At 46.2% G+C, this 25386-nt stretch overlaps 2 protein-coding genes and 1 long non-coding RNA gene across 11 annotated transcripts in view; 1 reads left to right on the forward strand and 2 right to left on the reverse strand.

Moving 5' to 3' along the window:
• Positions 1 to 9864, reverse strand: part of BEND5 (BEN domain containing 5) — a 51763-nt gene extending 41899 nt beyond the window's left edge. Inside the window, exon 1 of one of the 3 annotated variants that reach the window (XM_074334692.2) lies at positions 5789 to 9864. In XM_074334692.2, coding sequence (XP_074190793.2) covers positions 5789 to 6395 — 607 coding nt within the window. In that variant the 5' untranslated portion in view covers positions 6396 to 9864. The remainder of the gene's footprint in view (positions 1 to 5788) is intronic. The other 2 variants (XM_074334695.2, XM_074334693.2) reach the window with 2 other exon arrangements.
• Positions 1 to 25386, reverse strand: part of AGBL4 (AGBL carboxypeptidase 4) — a 1081794-nt gene that overhangs the window by 242833 nt on the left and 813575 nt on the right. The gene's annotated exons all lie outside the window — the stretch shown is intronic.
• LOC141572098 (uncharacterized) lies at positions 3952 to 16849 on the forward strand. 2 transcript variants are annotated; one of them, XR_012497217.2, is made up of 4 exons: positions 3952 to 5468; positions 12762 to 12869; positions 15916 to 16074; positions 16713 to 16849. It is a non-coding gene; the product is annotated as an uncharacterized LOC141572098 (long non-coding RNA). The 2 variants fall into 2 exon arrangements; XR_012497216.2 differs by lacking the exon at positions 16713 to 16849 and having other exon boundaries at positions 3961 to 5468; positions 15916 to 16231.

Here is a 25386-nt window from a genome sequence, read left to right on the forward strand (position 1 = left end):
TCTCCTGGAGAATCTGCCCAGATGTCCCGTGGGCCTCCCTAAGATTTAATGTGTTTCCAACTAAACTCATCATCTCCCCTTCTAAGCAACTATGTCCATGGAGGGAGGGGCGCCCAGATCACATCATGAACACATACCACTCCACAACTAGTTGGTTCCCAAGCCCCACGGATTCGCCTTTCTTCATAAATCTCAGATCCATCACGACCATCGCTACCTCGGCTTAGGTAGCTTCCTTTTTGACTGAACTGGCCCACACTTCCGCACAAGACTTGTGCACGTGGGAAGACTTTGCCCACTGCCTGGCACTGATAGGACCCACCAATTGTCTGAGTAGCTCTCTTCTCCTGGGGTAACAAGAAGCCCCGTCTCATAAGGCTGTAGATAAAGTATATGCAAATTCCTAGCATTGAACTTGGAATCTGGTAAGTACTTAATATTTAGTAAATTAGTCATTTAAGGTGATAAACAATGCCTATTCCTCCTGCATTTCCCTCTAGTACAGTGCTGACCACCTAGTATAACTCACTATCTGCAGAATTTAACTGAACCAGAGAAGACTTTTTCAGGATATGTATGTTTTGCTGGTAAGCATTTTAAAATGTAAAAGTACACACATCTCTCTAAGGGGCTTATAAGACAGAGCAGGCAGGCACAGTAGAAAGGGACTTTATGTTGGAGTCAACGATCTAAATTTGAATTTCACTTTTCTGGTATGTTTTTTAAAATAAAAACTAGTGTGTTCTTGAATAACAAAACACCACAAAATAAAGCAAGACCTAAGCTTGCCTAGGGCATTTTTTTCCTTTCATCCTGTGAACCAGAGCTCTAAAGTACTCTGTAACACATACCATTTAGTTGTAACAAATATGTGGTTTTTGAACAAGACAAATCACATCAGATTGAACCTTCAATGGTTAACATTTCAGTAGAATCTGCAACAGATGACAGCAGGCAAGTTCCAATCTTAGATGTCAAAACCTAAATTAAAAGTTTTTACTTGCCTTTAAAAAAAAAATAAAAAAAAATCCTTTTGTTGGCAGTCTCCCACTGATGACATGCAACAATCTTTGCATATGAAATCGGCCAGTCCCCTGCTCCGCTGCTAACTTTGTAGACATTCCAAAGCATTTCTGGAGCAATTGATCTATTTGGACCGACAATGCCAAGCTGGGACCTGAGCCCTGAATGAGCTAAAATTACCAAAGCAAGAAGAACGTGGCTTTTGGAAGCTATTTTCCCCCAGTATGGGGTTTCTTCTAGTCAAGGGAGTGATAAAGAATGTTGACTTTTTCCAGATGAACAAAGTTGAATGAAACCTCAAAATCCCACTGCAGGTTTGTGTTCTGAAAAACACGTTGCTGCTACAGAGGTTTCTGCCCCCTCTACTTCCTCTCCCCAAGCCTAAACAACGCACCTGTCTCCCCAAAGTTCCCGAGTTCAACATGGGCTGACAGCTGAGGACTCTGTGTCAGGAAGTGTGGATACCGGGCAAGGTGGGCAGGCCCTGGCTGTGGAGGAGGCTGCTGTCTCGTAGGACAGGCACATTAACCACTAACCAAAACAAGACGCAAACTGCCAAGATCCATAACGCCCCTTGGCATGAATCACAGCGCTCAGTTTCTGGGACCACAAACATGTCGCATGTCTGCCTTCCCCATTGGAAGGTGAGCTTTGTGGGCAGAGGCCCCATGTCGCACAATGATTAGTCCATCCTGATTGGCTCAAAGAGACACCTGAAGGTATGTTCTCAAGATGGCAAGAAATACCGCAGATCTAGGGGAAGCAGGAAGGGTGGGCAGAGCTGGAGAAGTGAGGTGGGGCTGAGTTTCACTCCAAAGGCAGCAGGAGCTGGGACGGTTCTAAGACTGTGTTTTAGAAGATTACTCTGACAGCGACCTGGAAAATAGACTGGGTGAGCGGCTGGGAGACTGCTGCACTGGTTTGGAGGAGTAAAAGCTGGTGACGGCCTGACTGCAGGCCGTGGCCGTGGAGCTGGCACAGAAGGACGTAACAGATAAGCGACAGCACCCACCTAGCACTGCCCCCTTCTGTGTGCCAGGCTTCACCCTGTTTCGCACTTACGCTGGGCGCACAGACTACGGACTCCCTGAGGACCACGCCGGTTTCTTCTTCATCACCTTGCCCCCGACAGAGACCTTACATAGCAGGGCCTAAAAAGTTAGCTCTGTCTCCCCTGGGGTCGTGCTGCATGTCAATCCCAGTGCGTCAGATGTGTTGGTGCACTGGTGTGTTCGCTTGTTACAGCCCTGGGCCTGGCATGTAGGAAGCAGTAAGGAACACTGGACACAAAGGGAATATTTAGCTAAATATTCTATACAATACTACGTAACACCTAAACAGTACTACAGCATAGGTGCCTGGATAGAACAGCATAGAATTAAGATTCTGAGCCCAGAGAGACCAGTTTTAACCCTGCAAAAACACCCAAAATTCAATACGGTGAGCCCCCAGTAGCAGGCTGGATTGCAATTAGATCATGGTGAGCTCTCCAAATGGGTAGCTCTCACTTTCACAACCTGTTTGGCAAATGAATGAGAATTAATAAGGAGAGACCACAGTCTGAGGGTAAGTAAGTCTTGAGGTCTGTGAACTCTCCATGGCGGGTGATAGCTCCTTTGAGATTTCCTCAGAAAAAGGACATGTGAAGGCAGAGGGCAAGGTGTGTGTGCTCTGTAGGAGGGAGGCTGGTGAGAGAGGAGAAAACTCAGACTAAAACGGTTCTCTGGCTCGAAACCCACCTTGAGCTGTAAAGCTTCACGGACAGTTCTTCTGTTTCACTTCACTCTTTTCAAGCAGGCTGTGTGGCTAATGGGACACCAACTACTTTACAGAGGAGATTGCCAGGTGGGGGTCTGACACGGGAAGACCTGGGTTCCAAGCCTGGCTTTGCGATTTATTAGCTGTGCACTGCAGACAAGTCTCTGGGCCTCAGTGTCCTCATCTACGAAATGGAAATCATAACAACAGCAATCTCTACCCACAGGGTCCTGGGGAGAACTAACAAAGATGGTGCACAGGCACACAGTAAGACTGTGAATAAAAGGGGTTTTTTTCCTTGAATGAAATGAGTTTGGTGAGAAGAGGGCTATGCTAGGGTCTGACACACTGAAACCATGGTGCTAACTACCCAGTGCTGGAAAAGCGCCAAGTCCCACGGCAGTCGGCTCTGACTATTCCTGAATACTAGAAGAGGGACACGTGATGGTAGCTCTGCCTTGGCCTGGCACAATAGGGAAAATATTCAGTAAAGTAACACACTTCTCACCAAAAGCCATCAAGCAGCCCCGAAAGTGCCTCGGAAACCCTGCTCTTGGTACCAGACATGGATTAATTACTCATGGCTAATTCACAAACATAAAGCCATCTCTGCTCCCCTTGAGGGATCACGTCCTCACATTTGGTGCCACACACAGTTGTAGTCACATCTAGGGGATGGCAGATGAGCTCTTTCAGATGATGTCACCGCAAGCAATTCTCAGAGCCACCCCATGTGACTGAGTCAGGATGGGGCTACAAGCCACACAGGAGAGTTCTTCCTGCATAAAAGAAGTCCCACACCCACCCTGGCCCTTCCCATCAGGCCTGCAGCCAGGGCAGAGGCTCCAATTTAAAAATTAACCCGCTGATTGGAATTCAAATGGGGTCTGGCCAACCTCAAGTGTATCTTTCTTTTATTTTTTTCCCCCTTTCTCCTCCCAAGATAAAAAACAAGAGAGGTGGGGGAAAGCGCTTTGCGACTCACTTTGCTCAAACTGGTGCTACAATTCTTCTCTGGATCTACTCTGTCAATTTCCAGATGTTGCTTTGGTTTTTAAAATAACCCCGGAGATTTGTCAACATTCTAATTTGGAGGATGAATTGTCTATAGATTCAAATTTCGTGGTCCTCAGACCAATAATAACATGTGTCTTACTTATGAGGACTTCCACTGATTTTTAAAATCAGAGTCAGTGGGGGTTGCCACCTGCCTGAGCAGCCTCTGAGCAGTGCCTGAAAAGCCAAGCACAGTGCTTCTGTTTGCTGAGTGAATAAATGGATGGACAATCTCTAAAAGAGGAAAGCAACCCCTCCACACTAAGATACATACATACCACTGACTCCTTCAGACATCACTTCCCCTCTCCCAAGGCCCTTCCAGATACAGGAGTACATTCAATCACCAGGAAGCATGCTTTCTTTTCTTCTAGTCAAAGGGGAGCTAAGGTTATAATCTAGTTACAACTTCCTCAGGTCGACACTCTTGGGGAAGTAACTCCTAATCCATTCCCTCAGGTAATCAAAAGTAAGCAAGCAAACAAAATAAAACCTAATCCATCACAATGGTTTCCCTTTTCTACATACTCCCACTCCTTCTGTTTTACTGGCCCCAGGTGCCCCCAGGTGTTGAGAGAGGATCTACACCCCTGGTCCAGGAGGTGGAGAGGATACAATCTGTCAAAAAGGGCCCCAGGTGCTGATCAGTTTCCACTTCTCAACTCCTGCAAACCGACATACTTTCCAGAGGCAACAGGAACAAGTCATGAGCCAGAGCCCTAATGTCCTGCTAATTCGCCAGGGTCCCTGGGCAAGTCACTTCTCTGTTTCTTGCCACTTTCCTAATCTGCCAAATTTAAATATGATACATGCTGGATCTATCTGTTAGGCTAAGGGTGAGAAGGCAAAGGAAGTTGGAAAAAACAGGAAAGGACTCAAACCTACAAAATACTAGCAATAGCTTCACTCAGTTCCTAACGCCTGGTCTTCCCTTCCATGTGGAGGGCAGGATGGCTCTCACCCACTGTAAGATACACCCTCCTTACCAGCAGCAGCTAAAGGCTGCTCCCCAAAACGGAAGTGATACTTCCCTCTTCCTCTCCCGTCTATACCCAAGCCTCCTACAACTAGCTAGGAAAGAGGGTCCACTGCATTCTCGTTACAAAGGAAAAGGTGCCCCAGCATGGCAAAAAGAACTTAGTGTAGGAGGTTGAAGAGGGAGGGGTTCTTGTCCTATCCCCAGCTGAATCCCAGGAGCCTCATCTGTCAAATGGGGAGGAGACCACCTGCCTTGCCTGTTTTTCAGGGCCCTAGGAAAACAGGAGTGGGAGGTCCGATCTTATCCTTACCTAGAAACTCTTTCCGGGGGATTCAAAAGGGGTGTGGAGGCTGAGGGAAGCTGAGGACCACTACCCCCTTATCTCCACCACTTGGCGAGGGAGGGGCCAGAGAGAGCGCTACCCGGTGATCAAGGCCACCTCAAGCTGTCCATTGATGGCCCGGATGGGACAAGGATGTCATAGCTTCCCTCTGTGAAGAGGGACTCCCACCTAGAAGAGTCTGACAATATCCGCCTTGCCTCTCACTCCCAGGAGGTACCAAGGGCCTTAAAGGGAGAGAGACAGATGGCTAGAGAAACTTAAAGACACCGAAGGAGCGTAGAGGGAAGAAACGGGATGAGAGGTAAAGAGGTGAGAGACAGAGAAAGTACAAACAGGCTGGGAGAGAAAGTGAAGAGACAAGAGTCTGGGGAATAAACAGAAACAGAGATGGAGACAGACTGACAGCGCGGGAGTGTCGGGGAGCGGGGAAGACAAAGGGGACCATCCGGTATTTTTAACTGGTCTGGCCTTTTAGAGACACCCCGTCCCCCAAAGACAAGCCTAGGGGGCGGGAGGAGGCCGGCGCAAGCAGTGGCTCCCCCCGGACCCCTCCGCCCCAGCGCCTGGCCCCCTCCCCGGGTCCCGGCCCCCACCCGAGTCCCACCGTCCTTCCCAGCCCGCTCGCTCACCTGCCAGCGCCAGGATCTGGGCCTTGTGGAGCAGCAGCGCTCCCCAGTCGCGGGGGGCGCGCGGAGGGCTGTCGGGCCCGGTGCCCAGCTCCTCTGGGCCCCGGTACACGGCGTACACCTTCTGGTTGTCAAAATCCAGCCGTGAGCGGGGACTGAAGTCGCGCACGCACGACACGGGCAGCGCGTAGCAGACGTTGTCCTCCAGGAACCGCACAAAGGCGTACATGGTGGGCGCCGGGGGCGGGCCCCCGTTGGGCCGGTCAGCCCGCGGGGCGGGCACGGAGGTGGGGACCCAGCGCGGGGCGCGAGCCTCGCGGCCGGGCCGGGGGGCGGGGCGGCTCCCCGGGCCCCGGGGTCCCCCCACTGTTATTGTTCCTGAAAGCACCGCTCTGCCAATCGGCTGCTCTGGCCTGGGCGCGGAAAAGAGAGGGAGGGGAAAGGGGGGCCGGGGGCGGGCGAGGGGGGTTTGGAAGCGCACCGCCACTCGCAAAGTCAGACCCGAGCAATCACAGCCGGAACGCGTTTCGAGTAGGAAGGGGAAAGGGCAGAAAGATTGAATTACAACAACAACAACAACAATAATAATAATAATAAATAATAATGGCATCGCAGAAAAAAATGCATTGACTAAAAGTCGCGCTGCTGGCAGGATTATATTGCTTCAATAATAGCGCTGCAAAACAAATTGCATGGCAACAAAACCATATTGCAAAAGAGGGGAGAGTGTGAGAGAATGAATGTGTGTGTGTGTGTGTGTGTGTGTGTGTGTGTGTGACACAATCTTGTTCGGATCTTTAACTGTAAACTTGCACTTGCAAGCGAGCAGAATTTTGGAGTGTTTCAAATCATTTTAGCCACGCCTCTCTGCCCCTTTAGTTTTCTTTTCTTTTTTGCAGAACTGCCAGCTCCCTCTGTGGGGAGGGTCAGTTAGCAGAAACGTTCCCCCAGAGCTGCCAAACTAGTTCTGAACAGAACTAGGGCTTATCTGGGATTTCCAGTTGGACCAGCCAGCTGCGGTGGTGGAAGGTTTGTCAAGGGCTGCTCTCGGCCGGAGTAGCAGTGGTGCCCCTCTCCCCTTAGTCTTCTCCAGGGAAGCACCCCTCCGCAACACGCCTGTTCTGACCCGGGACCAGCTGGAATGAAGTGGGAAGGGGAGGAGTGTTCCGAGGAAGGCTAGCCCAAGGCTAGCTGCACATTTCTGGAGCACCTTGAAGAGTGCAGGGACTCTGGAATGGCAGCCTTGGCTCTGGCTCTAATATCATAGGCAGAAGAGATCCTGGAGGGTTTGGGGTGCCCCCACCCCCCAGTCATGCCATGAACAGGAACTGAAAGAGTCCAATGGGGCTCACATTCATCGGAACCCCATCCCACATCAGAGGGGGTCAGCACCCTCACACTCATGCCTCCAAGAGGGTGGGCTTTGTATCAGATATGGCTACTTATGTCCCCATTGCCTAGCCCAGACCTTGCACTTGGTAGGGACTCGATGAATTTTGGGTGGAGAATGAAATAAAAATCCACATTCACCCAGCCACCCAGTCATTCATTCATTTATTCAAGCAACCAGTATTCATTGGGCGTGCACTACATGCCAGATTCTAGGCTGGGCAGTGGTAGTAGAGCTGAGCAGGCCTGCCCATGAGGACACACGCCGGGATTCCTGTGCAGTGGTAGGCAGTGTATCAGAACTTGAGTCTCGGTGTTAGATTCCTGTACCAAAATTAGGTCACTATATGAATAACACACTTTAGCTGTCCTCCAAATCCTTACAATCTGGTCTGGGAGTATTAAAAAAGTATAAATAATTATGTTATAGGGAGAAAAGTGTTCTCATAGACGAATGCTTAATGGAGGTGGCAGACTCAATTAAATGTTATATATTTTCAAAAATTCATTTCAATGAATTCAACCTGTAAGTAAAACAAAATAAATGCACCCAAATGTTGCTTCTTAGTAGTGGTGGGTGATTTTGTTTTTCATTGTGTTTTATATTTATAAATTTATATTTAACTATTTTCCACAATAAGCAGGTATTACTTCATAATCAGAAAGCATTAAATATTTTATTTTAAAGCACGATGCTCACATTTCTGATCAGCTACACTAATGATGAAGTAGACAAACCCCCCCCCAAATTATTGTACTGTGATTTGGGGAGTACATTGGACAGGTCAACCCCATCAACACATACCTCCCAGATCCAAATGTACAGGGTCAGGTCAAATTCCCTTAACCCAAGCTTCTGGTATATATGCAGTGACAGTCGGACGTGACCATGAGTTGTCCTGAGGCAGATGGTGGTCCTACCATGCCCCACACACTTATGGATAAAAGAGGAACCAATCTGAATTGTTCCAGCAGATTTACCTTCATAATTATGGTTTCTTTGGACTGATCTTAAGTGAGATTTTAAGAATACATTCCTATGGTCATCAAGGGGAAATAATGTATAGCAAGGCTTCTGATAATTCACAAGATGGATCGTGCAGAGTTGGCCATATTTAATGAAATGGCCATGAAACTCCAAACTATGTTTGCAAAATAATCTCAAGCAGCAGCATGGCCAACTGCCATTCCCATCTAAAAGAGGGTAACCCCAAAACATATGTTACCAATCTCATCTCTTACCACCTTCCCAGACACAGTACACTCTAGACACATTAAACTATTTGACATTTCCCAAGATAGCACGTTTTATGAGGTCCCAAACCTTTGTGTTCGCTCTGCCCTCATTCTGGGATATCCTTCCTTCCGGAGGGCATGGTGACCTCAACTTCCCCTGAAGACCAGCTCGAATGTCATCTTCTTTGCAAAGCCTTCTTTAACCTCTGATTCTCCTCAAGCACAGGCTGTCTCTACTATTCTGTCCCAGTACCTTTTATCTTCCGTCATTAGAATGAGCTCTTTGAGGGGTGACAAACAGGCTGAGTAAGCTCAGCATTCCAGCTTCCTAGCACAGGGCTGGAGAGTAAATGCCTATAGAACAAATGCATTAAAGAAAGACACCGAGAGCATGAATAGCAAATCTCTTGCATGGTTTTTCTCGAATATTTGTCCCCTCTTTTCAGGGTTGGAGCTGAATCCCAGAGCTGTCTTTCCTATTCCCAGTGACCAACGGGTGAAACACTGATTTGCACTCCTTGTAAGATAGACACATTCCTGGACATAATAACTACCACGGCACACTCAAGTTCAAACAGATTCCCCACCCAAGTCCGTGTAAATAATTCTCATAAGGGGGCAGTTCCATTTCCCAAAGACCCAGAACAAGACAAGAATAAACAGTGCCATGGATCCAACAGTGTAAACACAGACTCAAACACACTTGGCATGTAAGTGTGGAGAATGGATTCAGAGAAGATGTGACAGGTACAGGATACTCAAAGAAACACCCCTGGGCAGCCTAAGAGAAACTGAAAGTTAGCCAGAGTTTCTCCTTCTCGTGTGACTCTCACAGTCAGTCTTTTAACACAGCTTCATGGAGAACCTACTAAGTGCTTCCTCTGCCCTAGTGAAAACTGAGTCAGGTACCTCTTTGATCCAGAGACCATAGCCCCAGGCTTTACACATACCAGAAACTCAAGATGTTGATGATGCATTGATTGGCAAGTAAAGGCAGTTCAAAAGTACAGATTTCAGAGGTAGTTAAAAGCGTCAAGTTCAGCCAGTCATGGTTGAATCCCCTCTTCAATATCCCTGCCAAATGCTCATCCAAGCACCTCTTATAAAGTCCCAATGTCAGCAAGTTTACTACCACCCCTTAACTTTTGGACACTACTGACTGTTAGAAAGGTATTACTTACACTGAGGCAGAATCTTCTACCTTTTAGCCGCCTTACTAGGTTCACCACCAAGAGTTCCATGTCAGCCCTTCAGATGTGGGAAAACTTAGGCTCCTGTCTCCTTAGGCTCTCATCTGTCTTGTGTCCTGACATCTTCACTTTCTTCACCTGTCTTTCCTCCTATGACCTGGGTTCAGTGATAATTATTGTGGTATCTACTTTTCCTCCCAAGAATACTGCCGTGTTTCCCCGAAAATTACACCTAGCCAGACCATCAGCTCTAATGAGTCTTTCAGAGCAAAAATTAATATAAGATCTGGTATTATATTATATTATATTATATTATATTATATTATATTATATTATATTATATTATATTAATGACCCGGTCTTATAGTAAAATAAGACCGGGTCTTATATTAATTTTTGCTCCAAAAGGCACATTAGACCTGAGGGTCCAGCTAGGTCTTATTTTCGGGGAAACATGGTATAAACCTTGCATGGCAGGCACTGAGTATCTGTGATCTCAATTAATTTCACACAGAACCCTTGAAATAAGTTTTATTAACCCCATGATAGAGTTAAAACAATTGAGACATGACAAGCAGTTTGGCTCTAGGGAGTCCCGGAAGGGTTTGGGGTCCTATTTGCATTTTAGACGTTTAGACTAGAAGCGGTGTGGGGGAAGTTTTGGAGGGGAGACAAGACTGGGGAGTGGGAGGCCTGTGATGAGGTGACTGCCTGTCCTCCCCCTACCCCTCCCCTAACTCCCTTTCTGTGGGCCAAATGTGCTTTGCCTCTCATCCAAGTCATTTTAATGGAGCAGAAAATGTACACATCTGGGGCAGCTTTGCAACTGTGTCTCCATGGTGCTTTCCTGTTCAGTTTTGCAGAGTCCTGGGTTAATGTCAAGCTAGTTCGGTGTAGCCAGCTGAAGCATGTTCAGTGGCAGCTGCGGGGCTTGTGTTTCATATTACTTCATGGAATTCTCAATGTACTTTGCAAAACTATTTTAAGGAGACCTGGGTTCTGTGAATATTTAAAGCAATTGGAGCGTGTCTTTTTAACCTCTCTGCTAATAACTGACCACATTTTTTCATGGTTTGCATCTATTTCCTGTTATACATAATTTGACTTTTCAAATATTTGCTTTTTAAATTGTTTATTTATTGTTTTAAACTTTTGCCCAGAGAAGTAAGTTGCTGAGCTGTGGGCTCAGGGCCTCTGTCTTCTCAGGTTGGTGTCAGGAAGAAACTTTGGTAACAGTCAGGAGGCCCCTGGTGAGCCCTGCCCTGAGCTGGGTGCTGTCACCCCAGAGCTGGGGCATCAGCCCCATGTATCCATGGGAACTGCTGCTCATGAAGTCTGGCTGAGTTTGGTTGTGGGGTTTGGGGCAGGGGAAGAAAGGGGCAGTAGAGAGGGGAAAGGAAGGAAACAGAGGAGCTCGGTGAATACCAGCTCAGAGGCCAATGAATGTTGCTTGGAGTTAGAGGGAAAGCCAACTTGTGTAGGTAACAGCTTGGAGGGCTAAAGGAGCGTGGGCTTTGAACTCAGGCCAGGGGCTCAGTCCCGACTTTACCACATCTTTGCTGTGACTTCAGGCAACACAGTTCACCTCCCTGAGCCTCAGTTTTCTGACCTGTAAAATGAGACTATTGATACATACCTTCTGAAGGTGTTGTGAGAATCAGGGCAGGCGTTTTTGACCCTCTCTGTGTACCAGGAATACCTGGACCTTAAAAAATGTTCCGCTCTGCTGAGCACCTCTGAGTTGGAAGGTTTTCAGGTAACATGCTAGTTATATAGGCATTCTCGACAAGGCATAGATATTATTTTCAGGGAAAATAGGACTCTGAAATATCTATGTAACCTCTCCGAGGCACAATTTCTTCGTATGATATATGACATACCAACGTGAAAAGAAGACGGCACGTTGTATCTTAGGCCCTGGCTCCAAATCCCAGCCCAATAAATAAGTGAGGCCTCTCCTTACTGAGTGTGTGGCCATGGAGGCGTTCCTTAATGTCTCCAAGCCTCATTTTCTTCATGGGAACAGTGATCCATACAACTTCATAGGGTTGTTATGGGGCTAAATGAGAAAACCCACATACAATGCTTGGCACTGTGCCTAACACATGGTTAGCTCTCAATAAATGATAGTTGCTATTATTATCGTGATTATTATAGTTATTATTAGAAGAGCTCTTATACCTGTGCTGAGGGTAGGGTGCCCAATAAATGTCCATTGAATTAAATTGAATATAATGATCTGAACAACACTGATAATTAATTATCCCACAAGCACCCCGGAAGGCTTTCAGACAGGCTTTAAACCAGAGCCTATGGGCACAGGTCCCAGTCACCAAAAAAGCGCTCAGATCTCACACGTTTAAAAGCCTCTCAGGCTCCCGGCCTTGCCCTAACTTGCAGCAAACGCTTCCAAGATATTGGATGTGGAGCCATGCATTCTTTCAAACTGACTTTGTTGAGTATTTTCTTAGGGAAAACAAAAACCTGCATGCATTGTATAAGATATAAAATGCAGAAGCGTTTACAGTAACCAGAATCTTGTGAATGTGCATCTTGGCTTGATGTTCAGATCAAGGAGACCATGGTCAAGTTCAATCCTATCTCAGTTACGCGATGATCTCACGTGGGTCACAGGCAGGAGTTGGTTACGTGAATGATCAGAATCCAGGCATTTCACTGTGGGAACAGTACAGCTCTCCCTCTGTGTCTGTGGGGGGACTAGGTCCAGGACCCCGTGGGGATCCCCAAATCCGCAGATGCTCAAGGTCTTATACAAAACGGCACAGAACAAAGCATCCAGCCAGCCCTCCACATCCAAGAATTCCCAACCGTGGATTGAAAATACTGTTTTCCATCCAAGGTTGGTTGAATCCATGGAAACCCTCGGATATGACGGCTGACTGTATATCCTCTACATAAGCACCACAAAGCAAATGAATTCCCAGTGGATGAAGACCCAAAGGAGTTTATGAAGAGAAGAGATTGTCAGAAGGGAACAACACGTAACTTGATTTTGAAAAAGAAATTTAAAAATTGTCCTACCTTAGAAGAACACAACTTGCCTCAATTATGAATTTCAGTTAGGGGTCCATTAGTTGTAGAAGCTACCTCTGGTCTCCCTCATTACATGAACTCATTCTGTTATTTTTATTTTTTTTCAGCTGAAATGTCACTTCCTCAGGAAAGTCTCCCTGTCTTCCTCCTCCCATTCCACTTCACAGGATGTATTTCCGCAGCTTCTCATATTATTCTTCATGGAGTTTATCATGGTATGTAATGCATATTTATTCTGTTATTGTCTGTCTCTGTGACTACAGTAAAAAACTCCACTAGAAAAGAGAACCTGTTTTCTTCACTATTGTATCCTGGCACCTTGCCTGGCACATGGGAGACTCTAAACAAAAACTGACTGAAGGAGTGCATGTCTGAAACATAGACCCTGGAGGAGAAGAAAGCCCCCCAAGTTGAGGAGGGAGAGGTGTCCCAATAGCTTTATTTTGTGCCTCTGTGTCTCAGTTTCTGCTTGTGAGTATCTGTCTGTTTCTGGGCCTCCACCATGTATGGCTTTCACAACTTGGCCCTAAAATCAATAAGAGCCCCTTTCGTAGATTTCCCTTAGCATCACTAGACAGGTGGACATTTTCAAAATGTTCTTCTAAATATAAAGAGAGAACAAAATAGAGTAATTACAGAAAAATGCACATAGCAGAAAAAGTCATGTTGACACTCACACATAGTTGCCACACACTAATACCAATAGTATATGTAGTAATATAATAGTAATATAATAGTACCAAGAACCTCATGACACAGTCCCCGGGCCCCTCAGAAACAAGATGATGATTCCACCTCATCCTACAAGGCTAGACTTCCTTCTTCCCTTCCTGTAGGCTGGAAAGCATTGACTCTCCAACCCCCTCCTCAGTTAGGGTGACTGCTGCCTCACCTTAGTCTTCTGATGATGTCAACATTATTTGGGAGGTAACGGAATGATCTGAATCCAGGCCTTTACCTTCATTCAAAAACTGTTTGCTATCTGGTTACCATCTCTGTTCATCTTAAGTATCTTGGGGCTGCCCTTGACAGTTCCTTACAGGGCCAGAGTCCACTCCAGATTGTCATTCAGGCTTTTGTATGATAAGTCTGGGCTGCCATTCTGGCACAAAAGGGAATGTTCATTCAGAGGGTTAAGTCATCTCAGAAGCACACAGCAAACCATGAACTGATTGTCTTAAGAATGTCTCCTAGCCACACCATAAATTCAGTACATAATCAGAGGAAAGGGATGAAAATGGAACTAAGAATCATTGACTTCTGGGATAGGAACTGTACTGGTTGTTTTACATATTAGCTCCTTTAATTGTTTCAAAACACCTCATAAGGTCAGCGCTGTTACCTCCACTTTTCTTTGAGGAAACTAAGACTTGGACAGGTGACAGAATTGGTTACAGTTACACAGAGAAGACTCGGCTTCCTGAACCAAAGCCTGGGACATAGGCCTTATACCTCCGAGTTTCCTGAGGCAGCACACCGCTGAATCGACTGTGGGATTTAATCCCCTCTCCCTTTTTCCCAGAGGCTTGAATCCCCACCTGGAAATATCAGAACCAGACCTTAGGGGAAAGGGTATCTATCATTCCAAGCAGCCCTAGCTTGAGCAGCCTATGATTCCGTGAACACTGATGATTTGACTCCATTATCTGGGGTTTCTTAAATAATGTCCTCCTTATTCCAGAGACTGTGAATTTTTCAAGCACTCTGAGATTTCTAACTGTTAAAGCAGATTTCTAGTCTTACCCTCTCTTCTGGCCAGAGACTTGGAACTTGTGGGGAATCACCTGTAATAGCCAGGCCTGGGTGGAAACTCCTCTGAGCCAGAACAGAAGACTGGAGGGCTCTGGTCAGAGATATCTACTCCCCCCACCCCCTGCCCTTCATTCTTACCCTGCTATTATTACCCTGCTTGGAGGAATAAGAATAAGGGCAGGAATAACGGCAGTGAACTTCATGCCTAGCTTTACAGACATTTCTCATTGAATCCTCAAAAACTATCCTGGGTGGGAGGCAATTAGTGTTAGCCTCATTTTAAAGTTGAAGAACTGAAGGCACGACATAGGGATGTTCGGTAACGTGTCCAAGGTCACATAGGAGTAAATAGTGGAGCCAGGATTCAAACTCAGGCTATTTGAGTCTAGAGCTCTAACCCCAGATTTCTACCCCAATTCTGCCTCCTTCTGAGCCTGAGTCTTGCCTCACTGAGAGCGATCTGTCCCCTTCCAGCAAGGATGGGGAAATGACAGCGCCTTCATCCTCACAGGGTCACATGCTGATTCTCTAGGGATGTCCGGATCACCTTTCTTGGTCCAGGTGAGACCCTGGCAGGCACTATCTCAAAACGCACCTTGGACTTCACTGATATTTCCATCCTATGTCGTGGTGGATGGAAATGGACTAGATTCAATCCACAGTATAAAGAAGGCTTTCTTTTATTTACTCAAAACCAATTCATTTAGCAGCACAACAGGGCCACCTATTATGCTAATCCAAAAAGTCCTTGACTTCTGAGTTTGTATATTATGATGGAAAAAGGACTCATATATACAATATACAACACATTTTCTGTTGATATTTCTTTTTCATATATTCCGTGAGTGCTGGTGGTTGGCAAACTGGAGTGCAGAATTTGAAAATCCTATCCTTTTCTTTACGATCAGGCATACCTTTATTATCATGGGGAAAAAATGGCAAGAATGGAGGAAAAAGAGATAATCTGTTAAGGGTGAGGCATTTTTTTTCCTCTCTAAAACATGGGACGGACAGGAGGAAGGCACAGAAAAGTCGGTGAGACTGGATGAAGTAGCTGGGGTGAAGTTTAACTCAACTGGTAGGCAGTGTAGGTTACTGGCCGGGACCCTCCTTCTACCCTGCGAACGTGTCCTGCCACACTGCTGGGCCATCACATGGTCACTGATCACTGAGCTCTACTTCTGGCTCTGAGACCCATTCTGGAGAGGTGGCATGGCACAGAAGAGGTTATAAGGCAAAATGAAAAGTGAAAAGTGCAGGGGCTTTGAATTCAATTTGGATTCAATTACTGCTCCATTACCAAGGTACTGTGGGTCCTTGGGCAAATCTCTGACTCTCAGGTTTTTCAGTTGTCCAATAGAGTTTTATAAGGTTGTCATGGGGTCTAACAGACTATGCTTGTAAAGTGCCCCATAGGTACAATGTCTCACAGTAAGTTCCAAAACCCACCAGTTGTCTCTTTCATTCTCATTTTCTAAGCGTTTCTAATTACCTTTTCCTTTCCGGAAGTCACAGGGTAATGACCAGGACAGATGCCCAGAAGCCAGACATTTTTGAGGGAAGTGTCTCTCCCTGAAGGCTGGGCACTAGTACTGCAGAGATGCCACCAGCATCCTTTCCTGGCCAACACTGGGGCAGTATGCCTTGATGAAGAAAGCTGGAACCTTAGTAAGATCTCTCCTTTTATGAAGTTTGGGGACTTGAGGTTGGGGTTTTATTGGCTGTTTTTAAAATCATTTTCAGATTTTGTATATTTAAAACATGCTTTTGGAACTGTGAAACATAGTGATCTCAATAATAAAAAAGGGATGAATTATGTTATGCATTTCTGTTCCCATTTCTGTGTTCTCTTTTTTTTTTGTCTCCTTGTATGATTTTTTTCTGTGATGCTCTGCCTTAAGTCCTAACTCATCTGGATACTAGCTGTGGAAATTGGGGCAAGATTCTTAACCCCTGTAAGACTGCCTTACTCATTCATTCATTCATTCATTCATTCATTCATTCATTCATTCAGTAAGTCAGTCATTTACTAATGAACTATTTGTTGAGGCCTTATTATGTGCCAGAAGCTCTGCTTAATACTTGGGATACAGTGTAAAACCACACAAACTGAGTTTGTTAATCTATAAAGTGGGAAACTAAGCATTTTAGGATTGTTGAGAGGAGAGAATAAGATAATATATGTAAATGAGAGAAAGAGACAGGACTAAAATTTGTTGCGCTCCCTTCTCTGTCCCTGGTAATGAGGTACTATGTATGCAATACTCAGCATCACTTTAGAAAGTACTGTTCTCTTTATTTTACAGATATATCAGCTGAGGTTCAGAGAGGGAAAGTGAGGGCTCAAGGCATGCCCTGGATTCAAACCTGGTATGAAGTCTATGCAATTTCCACTTTGCTGTGTTGCCTCCAGCAGTCCCTGGCGTACTGTTTGTCATTCAGGTGGTATGTTAAGTCCCTCCAGCAAGTGCATGCTACATCTGGGAGGCTGTACTCTTCTGACAGCACCAACTGTGGTTTGGGTAGAGTTAAGAGGTACTTGAATGGAAAATCCAGATCCTGTCCCCTAGTTCCTCAGGGAACAAAAGGCAAAGGGAACCCATGAAAGGTGGGCGATGATATGCAATAAGCTTACAGATTAAAAATGTGTTGTTGAAATACGCAAACAGTGATCAATCACTCCAAGTTACCAGGGGAAGGACTCTGTGGTCCTCTGTCAGCCAGACTCATCAGCTAGGAGACAGCTGGGGCATGGACTCTTGGCAAGAGGAACATTCTTTTCCCAAGCCAACCCTTCTCTGCTGCTGCGACCTTTAAAGATGAAACGTTCAAAAACTCTCTATTCCTCTGACTCTTAACCACTCCCCAGGTGGAGGCAGACCTCAACTGCACAAACAAGGTACATTTTTCCACTTGAAATGCTCAATGTCCAAGGAAAAAAGAGTCTGCCAGGAAACGTTCACTTGGGGCCTGCACACTGACACGAAGCTGAAAGTGGAGTAGAAAGTGAAATCACCATGCTTACACTTGGCAAGGGTGCTGCCAAACTGCCCGAAGCTAAACAAGCTGGACCTATGTACCCTTTTCTCTTCCACCTCTCTGTTTGGAAAGGTCACAGCAGGAACACATAACTGATTCACTAACACAGGAGCCAGACAAGCCCTGTCCACATGGTTTTTACTTCTTGAGCAAATCCTTATCTTTGGTATTAAGAAAAGGAAGGGCCATGCCAGAGAGTGCTTGTTGCCACTGAGAAAACTTGTGAGAGTTACTAGAATGAAAAGACAGAAAGACAGACATGAAAGAAGCAAAGAAGAGCTATGTATGCAGGAAAAAAAAAAAAAAGGTAAAAGAAAAAAAAAATCTGTTCCTTGGCATAAAGAAATTTCATCCTGAAGGTTTTCTTTTTTTTCTCTTTTCTTGGCAATGTAATAAACACCTTAAAATAGAGTTATAAAACGGAAACAGATTCTGTAGAAGCAGGAAACTAAGAATAGTGACTTCAGAGAACTTACAGCCCAAACCTCTCATTCTAGAGATGATGAAACAGGACATCAGGACAATGATTTACCCAAAGTCAGAGAGTTTGTCTTGGACTGAGTCAGGACTGGAGCCCAGCTTCTCACAGGCCTTTTCTCTGCGCTGCACTGCCACGCGTTCTCCTGACCACAGGGGAAAGCCTTCAGTAAAAGGTGATCTCGCCCATGGCTGTGGTGTTAGCTTGCCTAGTCCTAGAGAATATATATTTCATCACCTTCAAGGTTAAGCATTGAAAAAATCCTTTCCTAGTTGGGAGGGGTTCGTGAGGGGACCTCCTAATTCTCCCCTCCTAGGCATCACCTTCCCCTTGAAGTCTCTCTCCAGCCCCACTGCCATTTGCATGCTGGCCCCTCTGTACTCTCCTCTATTCCCCACCCCCATATTAAGGGATATTGTTGATTCTCTAACACTCAGGCCAAAGCATGAACCCAACCAGTTTTGGGGCTTGCCCTAAGTATATCTGAGGCAGTCTAGATTCCCAAAGAGGGTTGACTAAAGCAAAGATGAAAGAAAAGGCAGCAGAATGTATTGGAGCGATATATGAGCTTTGAAATCAGACAAACCTGATTTCAAACCCCAGCTCCACAGCCAATTCACTGTGCAGACCTGAGCTAATCACTTGATTACTCTCAAGTCTGGCTTCCTTACCTGTGGGGTAGGGAGCCCGACCTCCCAGGGCACTTGATACAATTAAATAAGAGAGCATACAACCAGCATCTAGCATAGATCTTTGCACACAGTGGGCACTGGTATACACAAAGCATTTTAAAACTCGGATGTAGAAAGCACGGGTTTATCGTCAATCATTCAAAAAAATACTTCCTGGGCACTTGCTCCGTGCCAGACCTTGTGCTAAGTGTTGGGACAGAGACAAACAAGAAATGGTCCTTACCCTACAGGAAATATTTTTTTTTAATGTTTGTTATGGGTTGAATTGTGTCCTTCAAAAGCTATGTTGAAGTCTTAACCCCTGGTATCTGAAAATGTGCCCTTATTTAGAAATAAGGTAGCTGTACTCAAGTTAAGATGAGGTCATGAGGGTGGGCCCTGATGCAGTACGACTGACGTCCTTATAAGAAGTGAAAAACATCACGTGAAAACAGACACACATAGGGATGATGCTATGTGATCACGGAGGCAGCGAATGAGTGATGCACCTGTTAGCTAAGCAGCACCAAAGGATTGACAGCCACCGCCAGAAACTGGGACCAGGCAAAGGATTCTGTGAGCCTCAGGGCAGAATGGCTCTACTGACACTTTGCTTTTGGACTTCCAGCCTCTGAACAGTGAGAGAATACATTTCTGTTGTTTTAAGCCACCCAGTTTATGGTACTTTGTTGTGGCAGCCCAAGCAAACTAATACAACAGGGGAGGCATGCAAGGCAGCAAATGCAAGCACGATAACAGAAGTAGAATAATATTTGAGTTCTCTTAGCTGAGCCTGTTACATTTACTCAATTATGTGATTTTGGTTAAACCAGGAAGGCCCCTTGTGCGCGTCGGGGCTAATTATGTATAAGTGGAGGTAGTTTGTCCAGGAAATGGACAGCCTGTGTCAGCCTGCGGAAGCAGGAGCCAGAAGCTCCGCAGGTACGGGAGGGTAAGGAGGAGAGACGGCATTCGGGGTAGAGAGCCCAGTGTGTGCAGAAGCAAAGAAGCGTGAAACAGTTTTGGAATTTTTAGGGAACTAGAAATGTTTAAACACCGCTAGAGCACAGTACTGATATGTACCTGCCTTCTAGACTTCTTTCTCCAACTTGATATCCTGCAGGCACTTCCTCCTCAGAATGTCCCAGATTGAACTAGACCCTTCTTTCTACGCTCAGCCATACCTCCTCCTCCCTGTTCACCCGCTGCCTTCCCTGATTTGCCGGATGGTCCGCCACTCACCCATGTAGCCCAGCTAGAGGTCTCAGAGTGCTCGGACACTCAGGTCTTGGAAATGGGCTTCCTTTGCATCTCGATTTACACAGTCATTTCTGAACTTTACTGTCACTGCTTCTGATGGAGTCTCACTTGGCACAAGCTCCCAACTCTCCAGCTGTGCCTCTGGGCCACAATCCTTCCAGCCAAGCCTCTCTGCCAGATAATTAATGATCTGTAAACAAATGCTTAATTGCACCAAGGGAGCACATATTTAAAGAAACTTTGTGATAAAGCAAAGGAGCCTTTTTATAACATGAAGAACATTTCTCTCACAAACTCTCCCCCACCCTCAATGTATCATGTAGCCTGGATTTTCACCTCACATATTAAATCTAAAGTTTTCTTACAGGGGGACACCCCCCACCCCCGCAAAAAGGAAAAAAAAAAAAAACCTGCCCGAAGGACAGATGGTATTACTCTGAGGTGAAGCCATATCAGGTGCTTCCTGAGATACTCTTTTCTCTCTAAGTCCAGCCCCTTTGTCCTCAGACTCAAGACTTGGGTATTTGCTGAGAGAAAAGGAAATTTTGCTTCCTGGTAAGAAGGGGATGGAAACGTAGATTTATTAAGAAACTAATATATGCCTGGCTCTTTTATTTCTGTTCTCATTTTCCTGTTCACAACAACCCATGAACTGCTACCTACTGTATAAACAAGAAAGTTAAGCACATTTTCAAACTATTGGCAGCACGTAAGGGGAGACAACTGACATTGAAGGGTGTCTACATTAAACACAATGAGATGATTGTCTCTAAGCACACCCTCTGAAGCTGTTGAGGTGATCTAGTCAGCCATACTGCCTTTTCAAAGTGGATAAGAAGTCATCAGTTAGAGAATACGCCCGTTGCCCAGTCATGCTGATTCCCCGAGAGTGGATGGGCACCCTGGGCTTGGGGGGCAAGAAGCCACAGTGGAAACCGTTCTGTCTGCTGCTGCTCCGGGGCTCTGTCCTTGTGCTGGGAGCCCGCGCTGGGGGCTGCTGTGGGAGGGGCAAATCCAGCCACACAGGCCCTTCGAGAGGAAGCACCTTGGCTCAGATCTGAAATAGAGCCTCCTCTAGGGAGTTTGAAAAGGTGCTTTTCATGCAGTTCTTAATGGCCCAGCTGTTCCAGAAAGAGGAAGCACACCAACATTTTTAGACTAGTTAGTGGTGTGCGACAGAACCCAGAGACTATATGTACGAAAACGCTCTCCCTGCTCATTTGTTTCAGAAGGCACTCGGTGTCCACAGAGTACCTGCCTCGTGCCAGACCCTGTGCTTTACACTGGATCTTCCTCTTCCCCTTGGAGGCCCCCGGTACCTGTGCTTACACATGTTCAGGTCTTTCCCAGCCTTGAATCCCTTGGTCACCTCTGCCTCACCTTTCGTTACTTCCTTCTCTCCTCCTCTTCACAAGCAAAACTTTTTGAAAGAAAGTACAGCCCACACTTATCAGCCTCCACTCACCTCCCACTCACTCCTCAGCCCCACTGCTCTGTGGCCTTTGCCTCGATGAACCTGCTCCCCAAGGTCACCAATGAGCTACTGAATTCAAGGGCACGTCCCTCCATTTGGTCTCAGCAGCATTTAGACCATTGAAATGAATTCCTTTCATTTTGCCTTTTTTCAGAAACCGTTTCTCCCCTTGACTTCAGTTGTCATGATTTCCTTCCAAGCTCTTCAATAACCCTCAGTCTCCATGGTAGGCTCCGCCTCTTTGACCCACATTTTAGATGCCAGTATTCTTCAGCATTCTGCCCTAGAATTCTGGCCTTCTTATTCTGTGTACTCACACACTGAGCGCAGATTTCTCTCCTGCGCTCCTGACACATACACACAGCCACTTACTAGACATCTGGACTTTGAGGTCTAAATGGCATCTCAAATATTCCGAACCCATCTCTTCAAACCTTTCTCCCCAAGCCTACTTCTTCTCAATATGTTCTCTATTGTAGGAAAGAGACCCATTATCCACCAGTGACCAGGTTAGAAACCTGTGAGTTCTTGACTCCTCCTGTCCTCTCACCTCTCAGTCATCAAATCCTAATGATTCTGCCCCATAAATACCTCTCAAATCTACCTGTGTGCCTTCTTATCCACCATAACCCATTTTAATTTTCATTTCTCTGTTCTTAATCATACCCCTCCCCAATGCATTCTCCAAACCAGAGTGATCGTCTTCGAGTGCAAATCTGATCATGTTACTCCTCAAATAAGACTTGCCAAAGGCTCCTCATCTGTCCTCAGATAAAGCCCCACGTGATAGAAATCCTATAGGGTCTATTCTCTATCAATTCTCTGAGCTCAACTCATCTTACACATCCCTTCATTTCTGCTTCAACCCCAATGGCCACTGCCTGGTTCTCCCCCTCCTCCTTCTTATTCTAACTTTTTATTTTGACATAATTCTAGATGCACATGCTGTTGTAAGAAACAATCCAGAGAGAGCTTATGTGCTTTTAACCCAGTTTCCCCAGTGGTAACATTTGGCATACTATAGTGCAACGTTCACACCCAGAAAATTGACATTGATACAATCCATTGACCTTATATCACATCAGTTTTACACGTACTCATTTGTGTGTATTTCGTTCTATGCAACTTTATCACATGTGTAGAATCATTGACCACTGCAGTTAAGATATAGAATAGTTCCATCAGAAGGATCAAACTGGCCCTCCTGTGACTCCTTCAATGGGTGAACTCTTTTACTTGCAGGACTTCACACAAGTTGTTTCCCCTATTTGTAATCTATTCCCCTAGTACCCTTCATTTGGTCAATTACCATTTATCTGTCTGGCCTTGAGTTAAACGTTAATTCTTCAAATGACTTTCTCAGATGCCACACTTAGTTCGGACGCTTGCTCTCTGTTCCATTAGGCACCCTATACCCCTCTCCCATCATAAACCCTATTTTCTCATTCCTTGAGAGATACTAACCTGCGTGAAGGTAGAGACTGTGTTTGGCTTGCTCACTTCTAAATATCTCCAACACCTAGTATAGTCTCTGCAACAAAGACTATACAAAAAAATCCCTCAATTAAAATGGGCAGGAATAATGAATTCATGAAAACAGAAGAGTTAGGTGGAGCTGCCTCCCTTCAGGAGCTCCCAGTCATGAAACAGGCAAGTCTAATACGTGAATTAGTGTTGTCTTGGAGAGAAGCACTGGAAGTTAGGGGATCTGGAGTATCCCTTTTCCTTCCAGCTTCCAAATATACAAAGTTGGTCACAGCCAGGACTAGAAGAAGCCTCGAGTCCATGCCCAGAACCCGTTAGCAGTTTGGCAGATCAGCTAAGTGGAGCAGACATGTGGTAATGAGCCCAAAGGCCTGATTTCAAAGATCTCAATTGGACAATTTTCTCAGTTCCATAACCATAGACTGAGCAGCAATCTTGGGCACAGATATGAGCCACATGATGAGCTCTGGTCTTGACACAGATCCTGACACTCTCCAACCATGTGATAAACATAGCATCTGCCACAAGAACAGGTAGGGTAATGGCAAGCCTTCAGGGCAACCACTCTGACACAAGGAACGCAGGACCAAAGCACAGGGGATCTTAGGGGATCAATAACGTACTCATTTCATACCTTAAGCAGAACAGAATTATTGAGTCTTGAAGAGTTAAAGCTGGAAGGGTCCTTATATTTTGTCCCCTTATAGCACCTTTTACACAACAGAGAACGGGGATTTAGCTCATTGTATATAGGAGTACAAATGTTAACATTTCATATCTAGCCTTACATGCAAAAGCCCTTGTTCTCATTTCTGAATCTTCCCGAATTCATTTTACCAAAGCATAAGTGACTGACCTTTGACTCAGAAGCATCAAACTAAACACTTCCCCGGGCCCCCACTGGCCCTCTTCCATACACTCCGCCCACCAGCCTGAGCGATCTATATATTTAAAGCCCAGGTCTGGCCAGGTTACTCTCCTGCTTCGAACCCTACAGTGGCTTCCCGTGACCTTCAGGATGACGTCCAGGTTCCTCAACCTCCAGATTCAGCAGAGCTCCGCCTCCTCCCAAGCCTTACCTCGTGCCTCTGCTCACATCCCACTTTACCAAGCACACGATGCTGTCTTATTATGCTCATGTTGAAGCTGTGCCCGTTCCCAGAATGGATTTCTCACCAATCTTTGCCTGATTAAGTCCTTCTTAACCTTCAAGATTCACCTTAGTCATTATCTCTTCTGGGGAACTTCCCAGAACCCTCAGGTTGGGTTACTGACCCATCACCCTGTCCTATGCTATGCCTCCCCCCATCATGCCACTTAGAGCTTTTGATTGGGATGTTTTATTTATGAGTCTGTATCTGCGGAAGTCGGGGCTTCTGGAGGACAGGGACTGTGTCTTAATCATTCCTCTCCTCTCAGTGCCCACCACGAGGCCTGGCACATTAGCAGCCCTTGGTGAATTTTGATGGAAAAGGAAAGCAACCCCATGGTTAACACTGCGAGTCAGCTGTGGTGTGCCAGGCAGCTCGGTGCTTCACATGTATTATGTCACTTCATTATCCTAACAGCCCGGGGACCACTCCACACTCTTAGCAGAGCCCTCTGCACCCAGAGGGTGACTCCAAGTGTCCCATAGATGCTCCAGCCATACTTGTCCCTGGCCCTGCCCTCCACTCCAACCCAGGGCCTCTGGGCTCGTGTTCGCCCTCTCACCTCCCACCTGGACTCGCCTCTCTACCTGGCCCCTTCAGGTGGGAACTGGGGGCAGGTTCTTTGCCTCTGTTTCGCTTCCATCTCAGACACTGGCTCTCACCCTCAGCATCAAGCTCATTGTCCGCACACCTAAGCCTGTTCTACCCCAGGGGAGGGCCAAGGCTCCAGAACCTCAGTCCAACCCAACGTGCCAGGTCCTTGATTATATAAAAGGAAAGAGTAGATCAAAGTGGCCTTGATTACACCACTGTTCCCAGGACAACAAGGAAGCTCAGTCAAGTTAAGTGCCCAAGGTCACATGGCCTGGCTCTGCCCTGTGCCAGACCCAGGTTTAGCATCTCCTCTTGTGTGGAGGGCACATTCCCTCTTCTCGCAAACAGCCCCCTCCTACAGCCATCTGAAGGACCGTCTAATTGTCCATTTTACACTTTGGGTATCAGATGCCCAGGCAGGCATCTCATAGCCTCAGGCAGGACACCTAGCACCCAACGGCCCAGTGTCCAGCCTGGCACAGAGAAGAGCCTCGGGAAGGGGAGGAACGGGTCTCGAGCTCAAGCTCTCACTAATCTCCCTCTGGCTACAGTGGCTTCTCTGCCATTCCTCTACTTCTGTTTCCAAAGGTACCTGGCATCCTCTTCTGCCTTTGGTTTGACACCAAAGAAGCAAAGCATCAAATGCGTTTTCTTCTCAGTTTTTCTTTGCAATTGGTACGAAGTCCCTCTGTAGAGAAACGTACACCCTCAACACCTTCAGGAAAGCTCTATTGTCACGGTATAGTGGTTTAAATAACAGAATTGTGGAATTCTGGGGCAAGTACCGATCTCTACTTTATCCCTTCAGTCCTAAGAACACCAAGCTCT

This window comes from Rhinolophus sinicus, chromosome 14 (genome assembly GCF_057876585.1).
Source record: "Rhinolophus sinicus isolate RSI-liver-muscle chromosome 14, RSI-T2T, whole genome shotgun sequence".
In the NCBI taxonomy this organism is placed as follows: domain Eukaryota; kingdom Metazoa; phylum Chordata; class Mammalia; order Chiroptera; family Rhinolophidae; genus Rhinolophus; species Rhinolophus sinicus.